Source organism: Mauremys reevesii, linkage group 3 (assembly GCF_016161935.1).
Source record: "Mauremys reevesii isolate NIE-2019 linkage group 3, ASM1616193v1, whole genome shotgun sequence".
NCBI lineage: Eukaryota > Metazoa > Chordata > Testudines > Geoemydidae > Mauremys > Mauremys reevesii.
Window position 1 is genome coordinate 127,771,801 of NC_052625.1, and position 15,235 is coordinate 127,787,035.

Genomic DNA, 15,235 nt, shown 5'->3' on the forward strand with positions numbered 1-15,235 from the left:
AGTTTCCTCATCTGTAAAATGGAGAGTTACTGATACTGGCCTCTTTTGTAAAATGCTTTGAAAGGAAAAGCTCTTTACAAGAGCTAGGTATTATCATCATCATCGAGGGCTGAGATGAGGCTTGGGGTTTTTGCTAAACAATCAAAATTGATAATGCAAAGTCACTTGGTGTGACCCCGTCCCTTCAAAATCAATCTCTGCTCTCCAGCTGTACTATAAGGGTTCAGGCAAAAAGACTCTTCAACTCTGATAACAAGTACACAAATTAGTAAAAAGTAACAATAACCAGCATCTCATTCACGCTGTATAATATTATTATGGAACCAATTTTAATTTCTTGAAAACAGATCATGCATTTGTTACATTGCTACTGAACAGCAGCAATCAAAAGTCCACCTTCTATAAGGGGATATAGAGTGTGGAATTAAACAACAACCTGGACTTGAAGTATTATTTGTATTGTGATAGGGCCCTGGCCTGTAGGTGCTATTATGCTAGTCATGGTACAAATATATAACAAAAAGAAGGTCTCTGCCCAAAAGAGCTAACAACCTAAGGCCCCAATCCTGCAAACGTTTACTCACATGAAGTCAATGATACTATTCACTGGAGTAAAGTTAAGTACATGCACAAGTGTTTTCAGAACTGGGGCCCAAATTTAAGACAAGATACAACAAACTGATGTGACAAAACAAGCAAGGAACACAAGGGAACAAGTAAGACAGTTATGAATAGTACCTAACCACGATCAAGTGTTTTTGATGCATCACACCATGGAACAGTTTTAAGGGACAGATCCAAAGTCCACCGAAGTCACTGAGAAGACTCCCACTGATTTCACTGGGCTTCGGCCCTACAGGAGGACAATGTGTCTCTTTGTGGATTTCCCAGATGTGGGTGAACTGAAGAAAATAAAACTTTAAATACAAAATAAGAGCACATGTTCCCATATCTCTAGTTTCTTATTTGGCTGCCATAAAGTTATCACAATTCTGTATGATACTTTTATGTTGGGAAGCAAATGTCTCTCAGTAAATCTTCCAGTCCACACAAACATCTGTAGTTAGTTATATTAGTAAGTATCCAAGTCTTGATGAGATCCTGCCTTGATATTTTTCTAAAAGTGTTTTTGCCAGTTCCTATTCCCAGAACACAGTGGATTTATTGAAATGTCTAATGGCCAACCCCTAGTTATGCTGGGAAGAAAATTGTAACATACGTTTTCAAACTGAATTCCTTTTATACAGAGACAAAATCTTTCCAGCAGGTTTAAGTAATAGAGTATTACTGTTTAACATGTGCTAGCATATTTGATTAACACCAGAAGTGTGAACAGTTGTTGGATACAATTTACTTTTCTAGATATCCTTTTTTATTGTTTGACCTGTATCCTTTGTCCTACTTTGCATATGTCCAATTGTAAACTATGACCCTAGATTAGAGCACTAATCAATTCTCTTGTCATTGATAATCTTGTGCAAGACTAATTTGTATAACCCAGTGTAAGGGGGTAAGGCTGATTGCTCTTCTTTGGGATGGGTCATTGTAACACTTGTCTGCTGACTCTGTAATAATATTCAAAATGTGAATGAACATAAAAAGTTAAAATAGTTTCAAATGCAAAGGACATTGAATGTTTTCTTTCTTCTATGTATGATTCAAAATGACCCGTAAGAGATTCCAGACCAAGCCCTCACTAAGCCAAACTTACTGCTTGAGTAAAAATCTGTTTGAAAGCTCTCCTACACATTAGTCATTTACAGAATTCAAGACTGGGATTCTCGAAGGAGCCTAGGGAATTAGGCATCTAAATCCCATTGAAATTGAACTCCAAACTCTTATAATAGGCCCTGATATCAATGGAACCACTCACGCTAGTAAATTTAAGCACATGGCTATATGTTTACAGGAACAGGGCCTTGGGCTCTTTTAAAAATCCCATCATAAGTAGTTTAACAGCTGCTTCCAATTGTAAATTTTCTAAATAAAAAATAACTTGGCTGGTCTCCCCACTCTAGGCAATGCTGAGATACTATTCCAAAACAAACTCTTGCAGTTACTGCTATAAGAATGCATTTTTCATTTCTAGAATTTTTCCTCTAGCTAAGGAAACTTTGAGGTTTACATTTTATTATCTGTAGAAATAATTTAATCTTTACTTTACCTCTTTTTAATGCATGTTACAGTACATCAGTTCTGTTTTACTCTGAGAAAGGAAACATGTTGAAAAATTTAAACAGTTCCTGAGAACAAATAATAGTAAGACACTCATGTTAAAAAATGGGTTGAGCTGTTTGGTGCTGAAATATAAAACATGCATAAACGTTTTTGATTATATAAATTTTTTAAAACTGCTTTATGATCAACTCACCTCTTTTCTCCAAAATCTCATCTAGACTCAAAACTGAATGCTTTTGACCTAAAATTAAGTAAAGATCTCAAGTAACTACCTATCTGTCATGAACCATTTGTACTTGGTTTCCTTTTCCATTTCCTCCCAATCCACAGACAGGCAATCTGAGGGGTGTGTAGTAACCTATTTATGTAGAGTACATATTTTTATTACACATTTACTATGGCCATTCAAACGTTGTCCCTTCCTCCATTCTGTAAACAGAACCACAGCACTAAAATCTCCATTGCCAGCTTCAGAGCCATACAATACCTGTCTAACTCCCCCGAGGTTGTCGTCAGCCGCTGCTACTAATCAACCCTTACAGTGAGGGAAGCGTTCCGATCCTATCACTGCAGTAGTAGCACACAACAGAATCGAAATCAGGGCGCAGAGGAAGCAGCTGATACACTCGCCACTTTCCCAGCGCGTGGACAGGCCCAGTTGTAACCATAGCAACCCTAGTACATACACTGAACGGTCTAAGGGGCGGGGAAGCCCAGGGAAAGGAGCTGCGATTGCATTTGATCGTCTCTGGCTCTGATCGTGCAGGGACTCCTTTCTTCATCCAAGTCCCATCTGTACTAGGAAAATAATTAAAATGCCTTTTTAAACACTAATGTAGTCAGGATTTGATATCCTTAAAAATAAAACCATGTTAGCTGATCATGATCAATCCTTTGGGTCAATTTGAGGCTACCCCTACCAGTAAACATGTCTTTAAAAGGAGTGTATGCTAGTTTTTAAAATTATGTTGGGGAACACATTCTAAAACACAACCTATTTGTCTAGTCCAGACATGCTCCAAAAGAAAAATCTTAGATCCAGCTTTTGGCACAATTTAGAGGGAAACAGACCTGAAATAATCATTAAACTTGCTGGTCTCCCACAGTAACCAAAGCTGTAAAACAATTCACTAAGTTTATAAGACTCCCAGTTAGACAACTTTTTTAAAAATGAATAAATTGTAGTAAATCTGTAGATAGACAATACCGCACATACACCACAAAATATATGCAGTCTTCCTTCATCACTGAGATGTCACTGAGCACAACCCGTTAGTCCAAAAGTGCTTATTAACTTTATTCCACAACAGTGCTGTCATCTTCTGATTAAAGACCCACTTCTGACAACACCAACTGAAAATGCCTGGAAACAGAGCTTGGCTCTACTTTTTGCAAGGCCCTGTCTGCAAAAAGATTTGTGGGGACCACCCTGCTCTCTTCACACCAGAGATCAGTAGCAGAACTTCACTGACCTGCCACAACATTGTTTTATTTCTGGTGTATGTACACTTTTTAAAATACCCTTAATTAACATGAGTTGCAAAACCCCACTAGAATTTTGACCTGTAATTGCACAAACCCTTCCCCTTGCTACACTCCAGATAGCATCAATGCTCATAGCCAGCAGGTTGGGTGTCGACAGTAATTCCCAGGAAAAAAATTGTGCATTCTACCCATCCGGGAGTAGAAAAGGAAGCCATCTTTACAGCAGCTTCTACTCCTTTCCTACCATGAAGCTGCTGAAGCTTCCAGCAGGTGTGGCTAATATGCCTTTGTGTAAAAGTGAAAAGCAATTGCTCCTAGTTATCTCATGGTGGTGGGTTTTTTGTTTGGTGATTGTGGTGTTGTTAGCCTGTTCTTAATAGCAGGTTTATTTATGCTGTTACAAAGGCACTATATCCTTGGAAGCTTCTCAAGTTGAGAATTAAGGGTCTACCTTAACCAGTTCCTTCCTTCAGCTACTTCTGTTTTTGTGGCACCTTAGAGACTAACACATTTATTTGGGCATAAGCTTTCATGGGCTAAAACCCTTGTAACACTAAACCACTGATTTATCATCTTCAAAATGTTAGGATACAGCTATATTTTCTTAGCATTACCATCTCTCCCTATGTACTCCTTGGAGGGAAAACAGTGGTGCAGAGACAGATAGCACTAAATCAGGGATTTATTGCATCAAGATTATTATAATATCAAGTCTGAATAATTAGCTTGTTCATTCTGCCATATTTACATGAGAGGAAAGAAGTAGTAACCCTAGAGTACACAAGGGGACCTAGGCATTGCAGCACACAGCATTACTGTGCCTAACTTTTAGGTACCTAGAAAAGTCACAGGAACAACCCTGTGATCCACCATGTTGAACTAGGCACCCAAGTCTCTCTATATAGAGAACGGAGAGAGATAGGCATCTAAAAATGCAATTGACTGAGCCAAGCAACTAGGGAGGCAGTCACTTAAGCCAGCCAACGGGAGATGCTGACCAAAGGAGTGTATCATAAGCCTCATCCTTCTCTCAGAGATAGATGCCTAAGACCAGGCAGAAGTGAGGCACCCGTCTCTGCTTGTGATCCATGAACGGAAAGGAGCTGCTTGGAGTCAGGCATCTTAGGCACTTCTTGCAGGAATGAATTAAAGCACCTGCCTCTCTCCATGATCTCTCCTGTTGAAGCTGTTCCACTAGTGGATAAATAATGAAAGATTAAGAATCATTAGGGGAGGGGGACCAGACCCAAGGTTTTCCACTTCTTAGGTAGGTGACCTAACAACTGTGCCACATCAGCATGCTCACCTGTTCTAGCCCTATAACTGGTCCTATGCACACAAAGTATAAAAGAATCACTGGGCCAGAGTGCAGACAGTCTGTGGCCCATCAGATAAAGCATCCACTTGCAGGGTGGGAGACCCCTGTTCAAATCTATCTAGAAAACAGGAAAAACACTGCATTCCACCAAGCAGTGAGGAGTTGCTTAAGTCAGCCGGGGAGGCAGCATTGCAACTCCCAACCCCCACAGACAGGTGCTCATGCCAATCTATAGCTCCACTGAAACACTAACAAGCGCCTCGCGTTGACAGCACAAGACACAAAAGAATTTTCTGAGATGTACATTATCTAAGAAATGTGTTAGAAGGATATACTCCTGAGACACCCGGATCTCTCAAAACCTACCTCTTCACTTGCCCATTACACTTCCCACTGGACAGCATGCACAAAGCTCAGCTGCCACCAGTTTTCTGCACAAACACGATATAAATACCCTGTATGGTGAGTTTAAAATTCCCCCTTCTATAATAATGGAGGGACATGTGATATCTCACACTCAGGGAGATGGGCAGAGTAGAAAAGGGGATGGGGAGAGGGGAAGCCAAGATGAGTTGTCACATACTAATGCCAGTGGTCTCGCAGGTACTGACGACTACTCCTAGGAAGCAGTCCCATGGAACTCTACCTGTTTTCCTTCCAGTTGGCTTGGTAAATCAATGTATTTGTGAACAACTGATTATGGCCTCCAGGAACTTGTCTAGGACCCTGGAGGCCGTAGACTTGCTGATGCCAGTAGTCTGTGCAGCAATCTGCTGAAAGGATCCTGATGCCTGTATCCCCAGGATGGTGCTGACCCAGTGGCAACAGACAGTGGCTGACTCCTGTGTACAGTTGTGGCGAGGTTCTCATTAAGAGCATCACAAAAGGTGTTGGAGAGCATCTGGGCCCAGCACATACTATTGGATGCAGGTCCATTGAGGGATCCCCACGAAACTGTGGTGGAAATGGCACGTTCACCGGGATGGCTGCAGTGGATAGCCTCAGCCTAGGGCTCAAGCTTGGCCTTGGCCTGAGACTGGTGCTTGGGTTGGACTGCCTCTGCCCCTGTTCTTCCTCCTCTTGCTGCCATAACTGGTGCTGCAACATGAAAATACTGTTTATCATGCTGGACCTTGCTCCCTGGCCTCCCACTTCCCTGCCTAGTAGCAGCTCAGCTGCCCCCCCACATCTCCCTTCTTGCTCCATAGCCTTTTCCCAGCCCCTTCCCCTCCTTCCCTTGGTTATCTGTGGTTCCCCTTCCCTACCCTAAGTGGTCCCTAATTTGTGCCCCACTAGAGGACCCATTAGCTACCCTCTGATGTGTTAACCCAATACCCCGTCCACCTACACCTTGCACTACCTGACTACCACCAACACATCTTGCTTCTCTTTCCCTCCCCTCCCCCACTTCTGTCATGCTCAAAATCTTGCTCATGCTCACCTTCTGCCCCCTGGGCTGCATAGACTGGTAAAAGCCAGGCACTAGCTGGTCTCTGAGCACACTTACAGGATCAGGCCCAAAATGAGAGGTATTCCTCTGCCAACCTTCTCCTGATTCGCAAATCACAGTCGGGGTTAGGCAAGCAATAGGCACCCAGCTGCCTAATGCAGGCCAGCAGTGTACATGCTCCAGGGGCTAAAATTTAGGTTCCTAGGAACTTTTACAATGGAAATGTAGGCACTGAGTGAGTTAAGGCACCTACCAACAGGCAGCAGCTGAGTGGGAGTTTTGTTAATCACAGTGGTGCTATGTATGGAAACTTGGGCAACTACATTGCTTTGTAGATCACACCCTAAGTACTAAATATTAGAAGTAGAGTGTAGCTCTGTTGTACTAACAGCAGCAAGCAGCTGAAAGTCTGAACACACCACAGCTGTAGTGGATTGGGTCATTTTTTACATATTTGAGTACAGGCATGGGGTTCTAGGCCCAGTATGCACAATGACTTCAGCCATCTTTATACATGTTTCCACTACACTGGCTTATTACGTGATTTAGACAGGCTCTGTTGACAAAGAGTTCTAGGCTAGGCATCTACTTAGGTTTTTAAGGATTGGTCCCTTCCACATATCCAGCCAAAATGAGTTTAGCAATATTCATATTAAAAACATGGCTGTTAGAGCAGTATAAATGGTGCCTTATTAGCATTAAAGAGTCAGATGTGGGGGATTTTTTTTATTTTTTGCTTTGTTTAATAAAAAGAACCCACACCATATTTGACCCAATATGGGCCATTTAAGCCCTCTGATTGGCAAGTGTGTATAATACAAGCCATTACACTTTCAGAAAAAGTACTTCATAGAAAGACCACCACCTTACTCTATCATTGCAAGTGACTTATTGACAAACTCCTTCTGCAAAACAAGCAATCTTCAACATCAGTCCTTTGAATGCAGGACTAAAGTTTATGTCTTAGATAATTTTACATTAAAAAAAATTAGCAAGTGCACATTCACAGACATTGCATTTGTCTGCATTAATTGTAAGAACCCAAATATTCAGTCCTCACAAAAGGAAGACTCCCACGGACTCCACTGGGAATTTTGGCCCTGTTAGGACTACAGAAGCAGGCTTCAACTATCTCCTTTCAGCACGGAGGAAATGTGATAGTCCTGAGTTTTGTCCTACATTAAGTTTTCCCTTCCTCCTCTACTGAAATAAATTAAATTTCAAAGTGTGTGCATGCATGTCGATGAGGAGGAAAGTGGGTAAAAGAAACAGATTGCATTTCTTATATATTTCAAAGATAGTTTTATTTTGTAAGTTAAAAGAAATTGGGACACCTCATGAAACAGTTAAAACAGATTTTATTACAAATACATTTATCTACAGGGAAAGTGAGTTTGTTCAACCCAAACCTAAGTTTCAACTGAAATTTACTATTAGGCTAGCAAATATAGACATGGCATAAATGAAATATTAAAACTTTTAATTCAGTCTAATATTTGTTAAATCCAAACCTATGAAGTGTCAGACACTTTTTTTTTTTGGCATATTACTAAGAGGCACTACCTATATGATAAAATGTAAAACTATTGTTCCCACATGATATCATCTTTTTTCAGTGTTGATTGAAGTTTCTGCACATTTTTTAACAGCTGAAGAGAGCTTTTGCTTTTCTGCACGGGACAGTTTTTTGATGCACTTCTGCTTGGAGTAACTGGAATCTCTCTTGTTCCTTTTAGGTCATCAGATTTTGGTAGGACAGCTGACTGTCTCTTCAATTTCTGAGTTTTTTGCTTTAATTTGTGGACCTAAAAGTGAAGATTATGCATAAAAGTTTTAATGCTCAGAAAGGATATTGGCTAGAGACCCAGGCACCACTTAAGAGCCACACAGTCTCAAACATCAACTATAAATGAAAAAAAGAGTTTAGCTTACCAGGTTTATTTCTACAGAAGTAGCAAGCATAAGAACTTTACTTTGAAAATGTAAATAAGATAATATAAAACGATAGTCTTTTTGTAAAATTCAAAATGTAAACGTTAGCATGAGAGAGAGACAGAGTCTCTGTTATCTAAGGCTATGTCTACACTATAGCGGGTATCGATGCTCTGAGATTGATCCACCGGCAGTTGATTAAGCAGGTCTAGTGAAGACCCACCAAACTGACAGCAGATAGCTCTCCAGACAACCCCTGTACTCTACCCCCGACAAGAAGAGTAAATTAAGTTGACGGAAGAGTTTCTCTCATCGACCCCCCCCCCCACTATAACTCGATCTAAGGTACATCAACTCCAGTTACGTTATTTACACAGGCACAGCTGCAGCACTGTAGCTGCACTGTTGCAGGGCTTCAGTGTAGACACTTACTACAGTGATTGGAGAGGTTCTCCCACTGATGTAAGTAATGCACCTCCCTGAGAGGTGGTAGCTAGGAGTAAGTCAGGCCTGGTCTACACTAAGCGTTTAAACCGGTTTTAGGAGCGTAAAACCGATTTAACGCCACACCCGTCCACACTGAGAGGCCCTTTATATCGATATAAAGGGCTCTTTAAATCGATTTCTGTACTCCTCCCTAACGAGAGGAGTAGCGCTAGTATTGGAATTACCATATCGGATTACGGTTAGTGTGGCCGCAGATCGACGGTATTGGCCTCCGGGTGGTATCCCACAGTGCACCACTGACCGCTCTGGACAGCAATCTGAACTCGGATGCAGTGGCCAGGTAGACAGGAAAAGCCCCGCGAACTTTTGAATATTTCCTGTTTGCCCAGCGTGGAGCTCCAATCAGCACGTGTGGCGATGCAGTTAAAAATCAAAATAAAGAAAGAGCTCCAGCATGGACCATGCGGATGTGATTGCTGTAAGGGCAGGCAAATCTGTTCTATCAGCGCTCCGTTACAGAAGACGAAATTCAAAATCATTTTTAAAAAATCTCCAGACAGACGCCATAGCAGGGACTCAGCGCACTGCTGCGTGACAAGCGTAACGGAAAGCCAAAGAATCAAATGGACGCTCATGGACTGGAGGACTCAAGCTATCCCACAGTTCCTGCAGTCTCCGAAAAGCATTTGCATTCTTGGCTGAGCTCCAAATGCTTCTAGGGTCAAACACAGTGTCCGCGGTGGGTCAGGGCATAGCTCGGCAATTTACGCACCCCCCCCCCACCCACAGAAGTGAAAGGGAAAACAATCCTCTCGACTCTTTTACATGTCACCCTATCTTTACTGAATGCTGCAAATAGACGCAATGCTGCAGCACTCAACACCAACATCCTTGCTCCCCCCCCCCCGCCATGGGTGGCTGATGGTACAATATGGCTGATATTCGTCGTCATCAGCCTATTGGCACATGGGGCAGTGCAAAAGGAATGGTAACCATGCCGACTAGCATCAGTGAGGTCGATCAAGGGCGCCTGCTCCTAATTTTTCCTGGTAGATGGTGCAGTATGGCTGGTAACCGTCTTCATCATAGCAACAGGGGGCTGAGCTCCTGGTAGATGGTGCAGTATGGCTGGTAACCGTCTTCATCATAGCAACAGGGGGCTGAGCTCCATCAGCCCCCACCCTTCATGTGTAAAGAAAAGATTCAATTGCCCCTGGACTAGCAGCGGGATGCTGGGCTCCTCTCCTCCACACTGCTTAATGTCCTGTCTGGACTATCATAGCAACTGGAGGCTGCCTTCCACTCATTTCTCACTAACAAGTCACTGTGTCTTATTCCTGCATTCTTTATTACTTCATCACACAAGTGGGGGGACAATGCTATGGTAGCCCAGGAAGGCTGGGGGAAGAACGGAATCAACAGGTGGGGTTGTTGCAGGAGCACCCCCTGTGAATAGCATACAGCTCATAATTTCTGCAGGATCTGACACAGAGCAGCTGTGCTCTCTGGTTCTATGATACAGTGGTTCTCTAGTACACTTGCCCATATTCTAGGCAGGACTGATTCTATTTTTAGATACCAAAAAGGAGGGATTGACTCAGGGAGTCATTCCCAATTTTGGCTTTTGCGCTCCTGGCTGATCTCAGCCAGGGGCACTTATGACAGCAGCAAATGGTGCAGTGCAAAAGGACTGGTAACCATGATCATCTTATTACCAATTTATGGTATGGTAGATGGTACAGTATGACTGGTAACCATCTCTGCTGTCATGCAAAAGCAAAAGCATGCTGCTGTGTAGCCCTGCTGAATCGCCTCTGTCAGCGGCATCTAGTACACATACGGTGACAGTCACAAAAGGCAAAACAGGCTCCATGATTGCCATGCTATGGCATCTGCCAGGGCAATCCAGGGAAAAAAGGCGCGAAATGCTTGTCTGCCGTTGCTTTCCCAGAGGAAGGAGTGACTGACGACATTTACCCAGAACCACCCGCGACAATGATTTTTGCCCCGTCAGGCACTGCGATCTCAACCCGGAAATTCCAAGGGCCGGGGGAGGCTGCGGGAACTATGGGATAGCTACGGAATAGCTACCCACAGTGCAACACTACAGAAATCGACACTAGCCTCGGACCGTGGACACACACCACCGATTTAATGTGTTTAGTGTGGCCGCGCGCACTCGATTTTATACAATCTGTTTTGCTAAAGCGGTTTATGTAAATTCGGAATAATCCCGTAGTGTAGACGTACCCTCAGTGTAGCTACATCTCTCAGGAGGTGTGGATTTTTCATATGCCTGAGAGACATTGCTATGCAGATATAACTTTTTAATGTAGACCAGCCCTCATCCATTATAATATCCTACTTATGGCAATGTTTTCCACTTTAGCTTCATTCCAGATGTTCAGTATCAGCCACTGTATCAAAATATTTACCTAAAGCCTCAGCACCTCACTAAGCTCTTTGTAAGAATAAATATCAATCATGAGGTTATTACTATGAATGCTTTTGAATATCAACCAATATGTATGTATGTATGTATGTGTGTGTCTTGACTTGCAGTGCAGGTTTCAGGGTACATGAAGACAAAATTAGGGTATATGAGAAAGTTCTGGACATATTTTGAAGTGTTCATTATGTGGATTTAGGTTTGAACTATTTCTAAAGCTAAAAAACTCTAAAATGAATTCAAGCCATCATTGCTTTCTAAATAGAGACAGGGATGAGTGTTTGAATCTGACACATAATTCAAATAAGTTTCTTGTTGAACCTGTGTGTCTTGGAATCCCAATGGGACTGTACATTCTAAATATAGGCTCTCTCTGGAAACAGCATGAATAATTATTTTCATCGTATTCCAATAGTTTGCTCCTAAGTAAACTCTTTAAAAATTATTTCCTTACACTAGCTTGGTGTTTTTTCAACTTTGATATCTGTTCCCCTTTAATTTCCATTTGCTTTACAAGGCAATCCAATTCACGTTCTAGGTCTTCACGAACTTCACAGTTTTGAGTTTCTTGTATCTGCTTCAAGAGTTCTTGATGCTCACTGTTGGAGACAAAGATATTTGACAATAGTATTGATATATTTAAACACCATTCTTCTTGCATGTACTTCTGTAACATTGCACAAGTTTCAACTCCAGAAGGTCTCCTCACTAGAGAAAGAAAGCATGTTAATCATCATGACATACAACTAATACTTTTTATACTAAATATATATATATACACACACACACACACACACACACAAATAAAATACAAAAATTACCCAAACATTCAAATGTTCTCATTACTTAATTTTCCTTCTACTCTGAGCCTGCAGCTAGTATACTCATTTTGTTACATCACAACCATTTATCTCATAAGACTGAAGAAACATGCACCCGAGTGTGCTGGTACTGCAGCATCATGCACAATGGGAATTTGGAATGTGAAAGATTAAAGAGCCTACTAAAGTAAATAGCAGGACGGACACACATACACATACACACACTCTTCCAACCCCTATCTAGATTGCCTCTCAGAGTAAGAGCGCTTAACATAATTCAGAAAAACTTGTTTTACAACCACTAATGAAAGTTATAGTGCTTTTGTCAAATTAATCAAGTAAAATTAAGAATTCTACTGGGAAAAATTAACTGCATGGTTTGTTGCTACTGGCAATTACTGTTCCAAACATTTCACTCTACAAACTAATGAGATAAACTAGTTTAGAGCTCCCTAATGCATGGAGTAAAGCTATATATTAATTACAAAGGATAAGAACATTTCCCAGTTAGACATTATTGATCAACAAGCTCTTTGTGGCAAAGGGCCATGCCTTCTTTTATATTTTAATACAATGCCTAGCACAAAGTGAGCACAACTGAAAATGAATAATTATTTCTTCTCCTCATAAATTCCTCCAGCTTAAATTGCTATTCTAAAACAAATATTTTCTCTGATTGGCACACAACTAATAAGGAAGTTATAGCTAGAGCTTTGTGAAGAAGAGATTCTGCAAACAGCTTAGATTAATCAATTCCAAATGTCCTGAAATGAGGACCAACAACTATTTCAGCATGATTTCTAAGACAGGAATTTTAAAATGCTATGTTGATTCAAAACACATATACTATTTACAAGGATTAGATGGACACCAGCAGAACATCTAATCTCCAACCCATGCAGTTGTCCTTGCCGAACTAATGGCCCTTTCATCTCAGGCCTCTTGTCAGTTACAATAAGGTCAAAGCTGGCAACACCCCTACAGCAATATGGTTTCCTCTTCTAGGTATCTGATAAAAGGTTTCTCCAAAAGGAAACCTACCATTTTGCTGTGTCGCTTTGAGAATAAGGATATCCTTCAGGCCTTATTTTAGATAGCCTGATGCACTAATAATCATAAGTGCAGCATTAAAAAAAAAAAAAGCCCCAAAAGTACAAAAGAACCTCCACTATCTGCTCATGAGACTGTTTAAATGCAAGGGCTATCTGCAAGATCCACCCAAACCCCACTCCCCAAATATTTTTAGATCCAAACATAGTCGAGTACAATCTCCAAATAGCCCTCACATGGCTGCAGCTTGCAGCCATTTTTACTGAGAGCATCACAGTCTTTTTATCCTTTGGGAGAGAATACACAGATACATACTTACAAGCTCATTTGGCCTAGCTCATCTTGTATCGCCAGCAAAAGGTCAGATAGATTTTCAGTGACAGAAGAAGATGTGGAACAAGAGGATGCAGATTTGCAAGCAATAGTTCGTCTAGAAATCCTGTGTTCATCTGCTTCTACACACCGTGACAAGACACATGGACTACGATGCTTCATCATATGTAAGACACTTTGTACGTTTGCACTAACAGAATGGCTGGAGCTGGCAGACTTGAGAAAGGAGAAAAGGAAACTTCTGTAAACAGCTATACCGAAGGGAATCAATGGAAAAATGTTCATTTAAAAAGAACGTGGACACACGTTTAAATGAGAATCTAATCGGGCTCACCTTCCCAGCCACAAAAGGCAGCATCCCAGCCTTTAGGCAAAATTGTGGAGGATGTACTTTCTTCAGAGCAGATTTTTTCTGACAGACAGTAGACAGAAGACATGTTTGCCTAACAGCACAACCTTAAAATTATTCTTTCAAATTAGACTGTAAACTCTTTGAAGCAAGGGCTGTTTTTGTTCCATGTTTGTGCAGTGTCTAGCACAATGAGGTCCTGCTCCAGGACTTTGGCTTCTAAGTGCTACCACAATACAAATAATAAAGAAGATCATAACCCAAATATTTTGTCAACAAGCCTTCCCCACCCCCACCCCCCCAGTGAGAACAAGTCTGAGCTACACTTCAGCAACAAATCATTCCATACAAAAGCAATGCTCCATAATAGCCAGTGAAATATGCAGTCTCAATTCATCTCCTTTAATGGGTATTAAAGTTTTCCTACTTCTCCCAAATACAGAAGAATTTCCAATAAGATTGAGATCTAGTACACAGTTAATCTGACAATTCAGTAGTAGATTACGATTAGAGAAATTTAGCACCACCTATGTGGCATTTAACAGACTCAGTTTTACAAGTCATGTCATTTTAGCAGACCTGTAATGCCTGTGGATGAAAAGAATGCAGTGGGTGAAGTTCATCTTGATTTCAGTATGATACTTGCTATAGCATCTCAAAAAAATCCTAGTTCAAGTGGTCTTGAAAGTAAATTCAAAAATCAACTAAGGGACCATAAACACAGGCCAATGAAATGGCCATGCATAGTTTAAGGTTATGCTGGAGTAGGCAAGTTTTCTATTTTAAAACTAGGCATTACCACACTAAACATATTTTAGTTATCTAAAGAGAGGGGAAAACAGCATGTTATATTTCCAGAGTAAATGACAGTGTACAGAGAGCCAACAGAACTCCACCCACCACCACTTTTCCAGTAGCATCCCTATCACTCCATGAATGAGATGCTACAAAAGTAAGAGAGGCATGTTCGAGACATTATCACTCTGCAAATGACAAACTTGCATGTTACTTTTGCAGTTTTCTTTTTCCGGCTTTTCTTTGTTGGTTCATTTTGAGAGGACACTGAAGACGTTAAAATTCTATTGATCTCAAGTCCAGTTTGAAGCTATAGTAATGAGAAAAAAGTATTTAATATCAAAAGTTTTTAAATAGCACAGATTAATTCTCTCTTTCACGTGTCAAAGATTCAATTAGATGCAATACTCACTGAAATCTCTGGGAGGCATGAGGATTATAAAAGGGGATATGGAGACGGAATATGATACAGCATGTCATGGTATCAAATATACCCAGCAATCTCCAAGGCAGCGTTGCAATTTCCAAACCCAAGTACAGCAACTGTATCTCTTGGACTACCACAACTAATGCTGTAGCGAGCTGAGGATATGGCCATTTAAAGCAGGAAGAGGTTTGGACAACATAG

General features: G+C 41.2%; 2 protein-coding genes across 18 annotated transcripts in view; both read right to left on the minus strand.

Annotated features, from left to right (window-relative positions):
• Positions 1-3,934, minus strand: part of LOC120401000 — a 131,024-nt gene extending 127,090 nt beyond the window's left edge. Inside the window, exons 1-4 of one of the 10 annotated variants that reach the window (XM_039530452.1) lie at positions 2,666-2,820; positions 2,372-2,419; positions 2,165-2,243; positions 739-902 (exon numbers count right to left, since the gene is read on the minus strand). The gene's annotated coding sequence lies outside the window, so the exon portion shown is untranslated. The other 9 variants (XM_039530451.1, XM_039530450.1, XM_039530457.1 and 6 more) reach the window with 9 other exon arrangements.
• Positions 3,935-7,771: 3,837 nt separating this feature from the next.
• The window catches only part of CEP57L1 (centrosomal protein 57 like 1), a 43,680-nt gene continuing 36,216 nt past the window's right edge, over positions 7,772-15,235 (minus strand). For 7 of the 8 annotated variants that reach the window (XM_039532755.1, XM_039532753.1, XM_039532750.1 and 4 more), the window contains 5 exons: positions 14,822-14,917; positions 13,798-13,875; positions 13,450-13,679; positions 11,714-11,858; positions 7,772-8,236 (listed from right to left, as the gene is read on the minus strand). In XM_039532755.1, the coding sequence (XP_039388689.1) occupies positions 8,015-8,236; positions 11,714-11,858; positions 13,450-13,679; positions 13,798-13,875; positions 14,822-14,917 (771 nt within the window). In that variant the 3' untranslated portion in view covers positions 7,772-8,014. Of the gene's footprint in view, positions 8,237-11,713; positions 11,859-13,449; positions 13,680-13,797; positions 13,876-14,239; positions 14,242-14,821; positions 14,918-15,235 lie in introns of those variants that run through there. The other variant, XR_005597097.1, reaches the window with a different exon arrangement.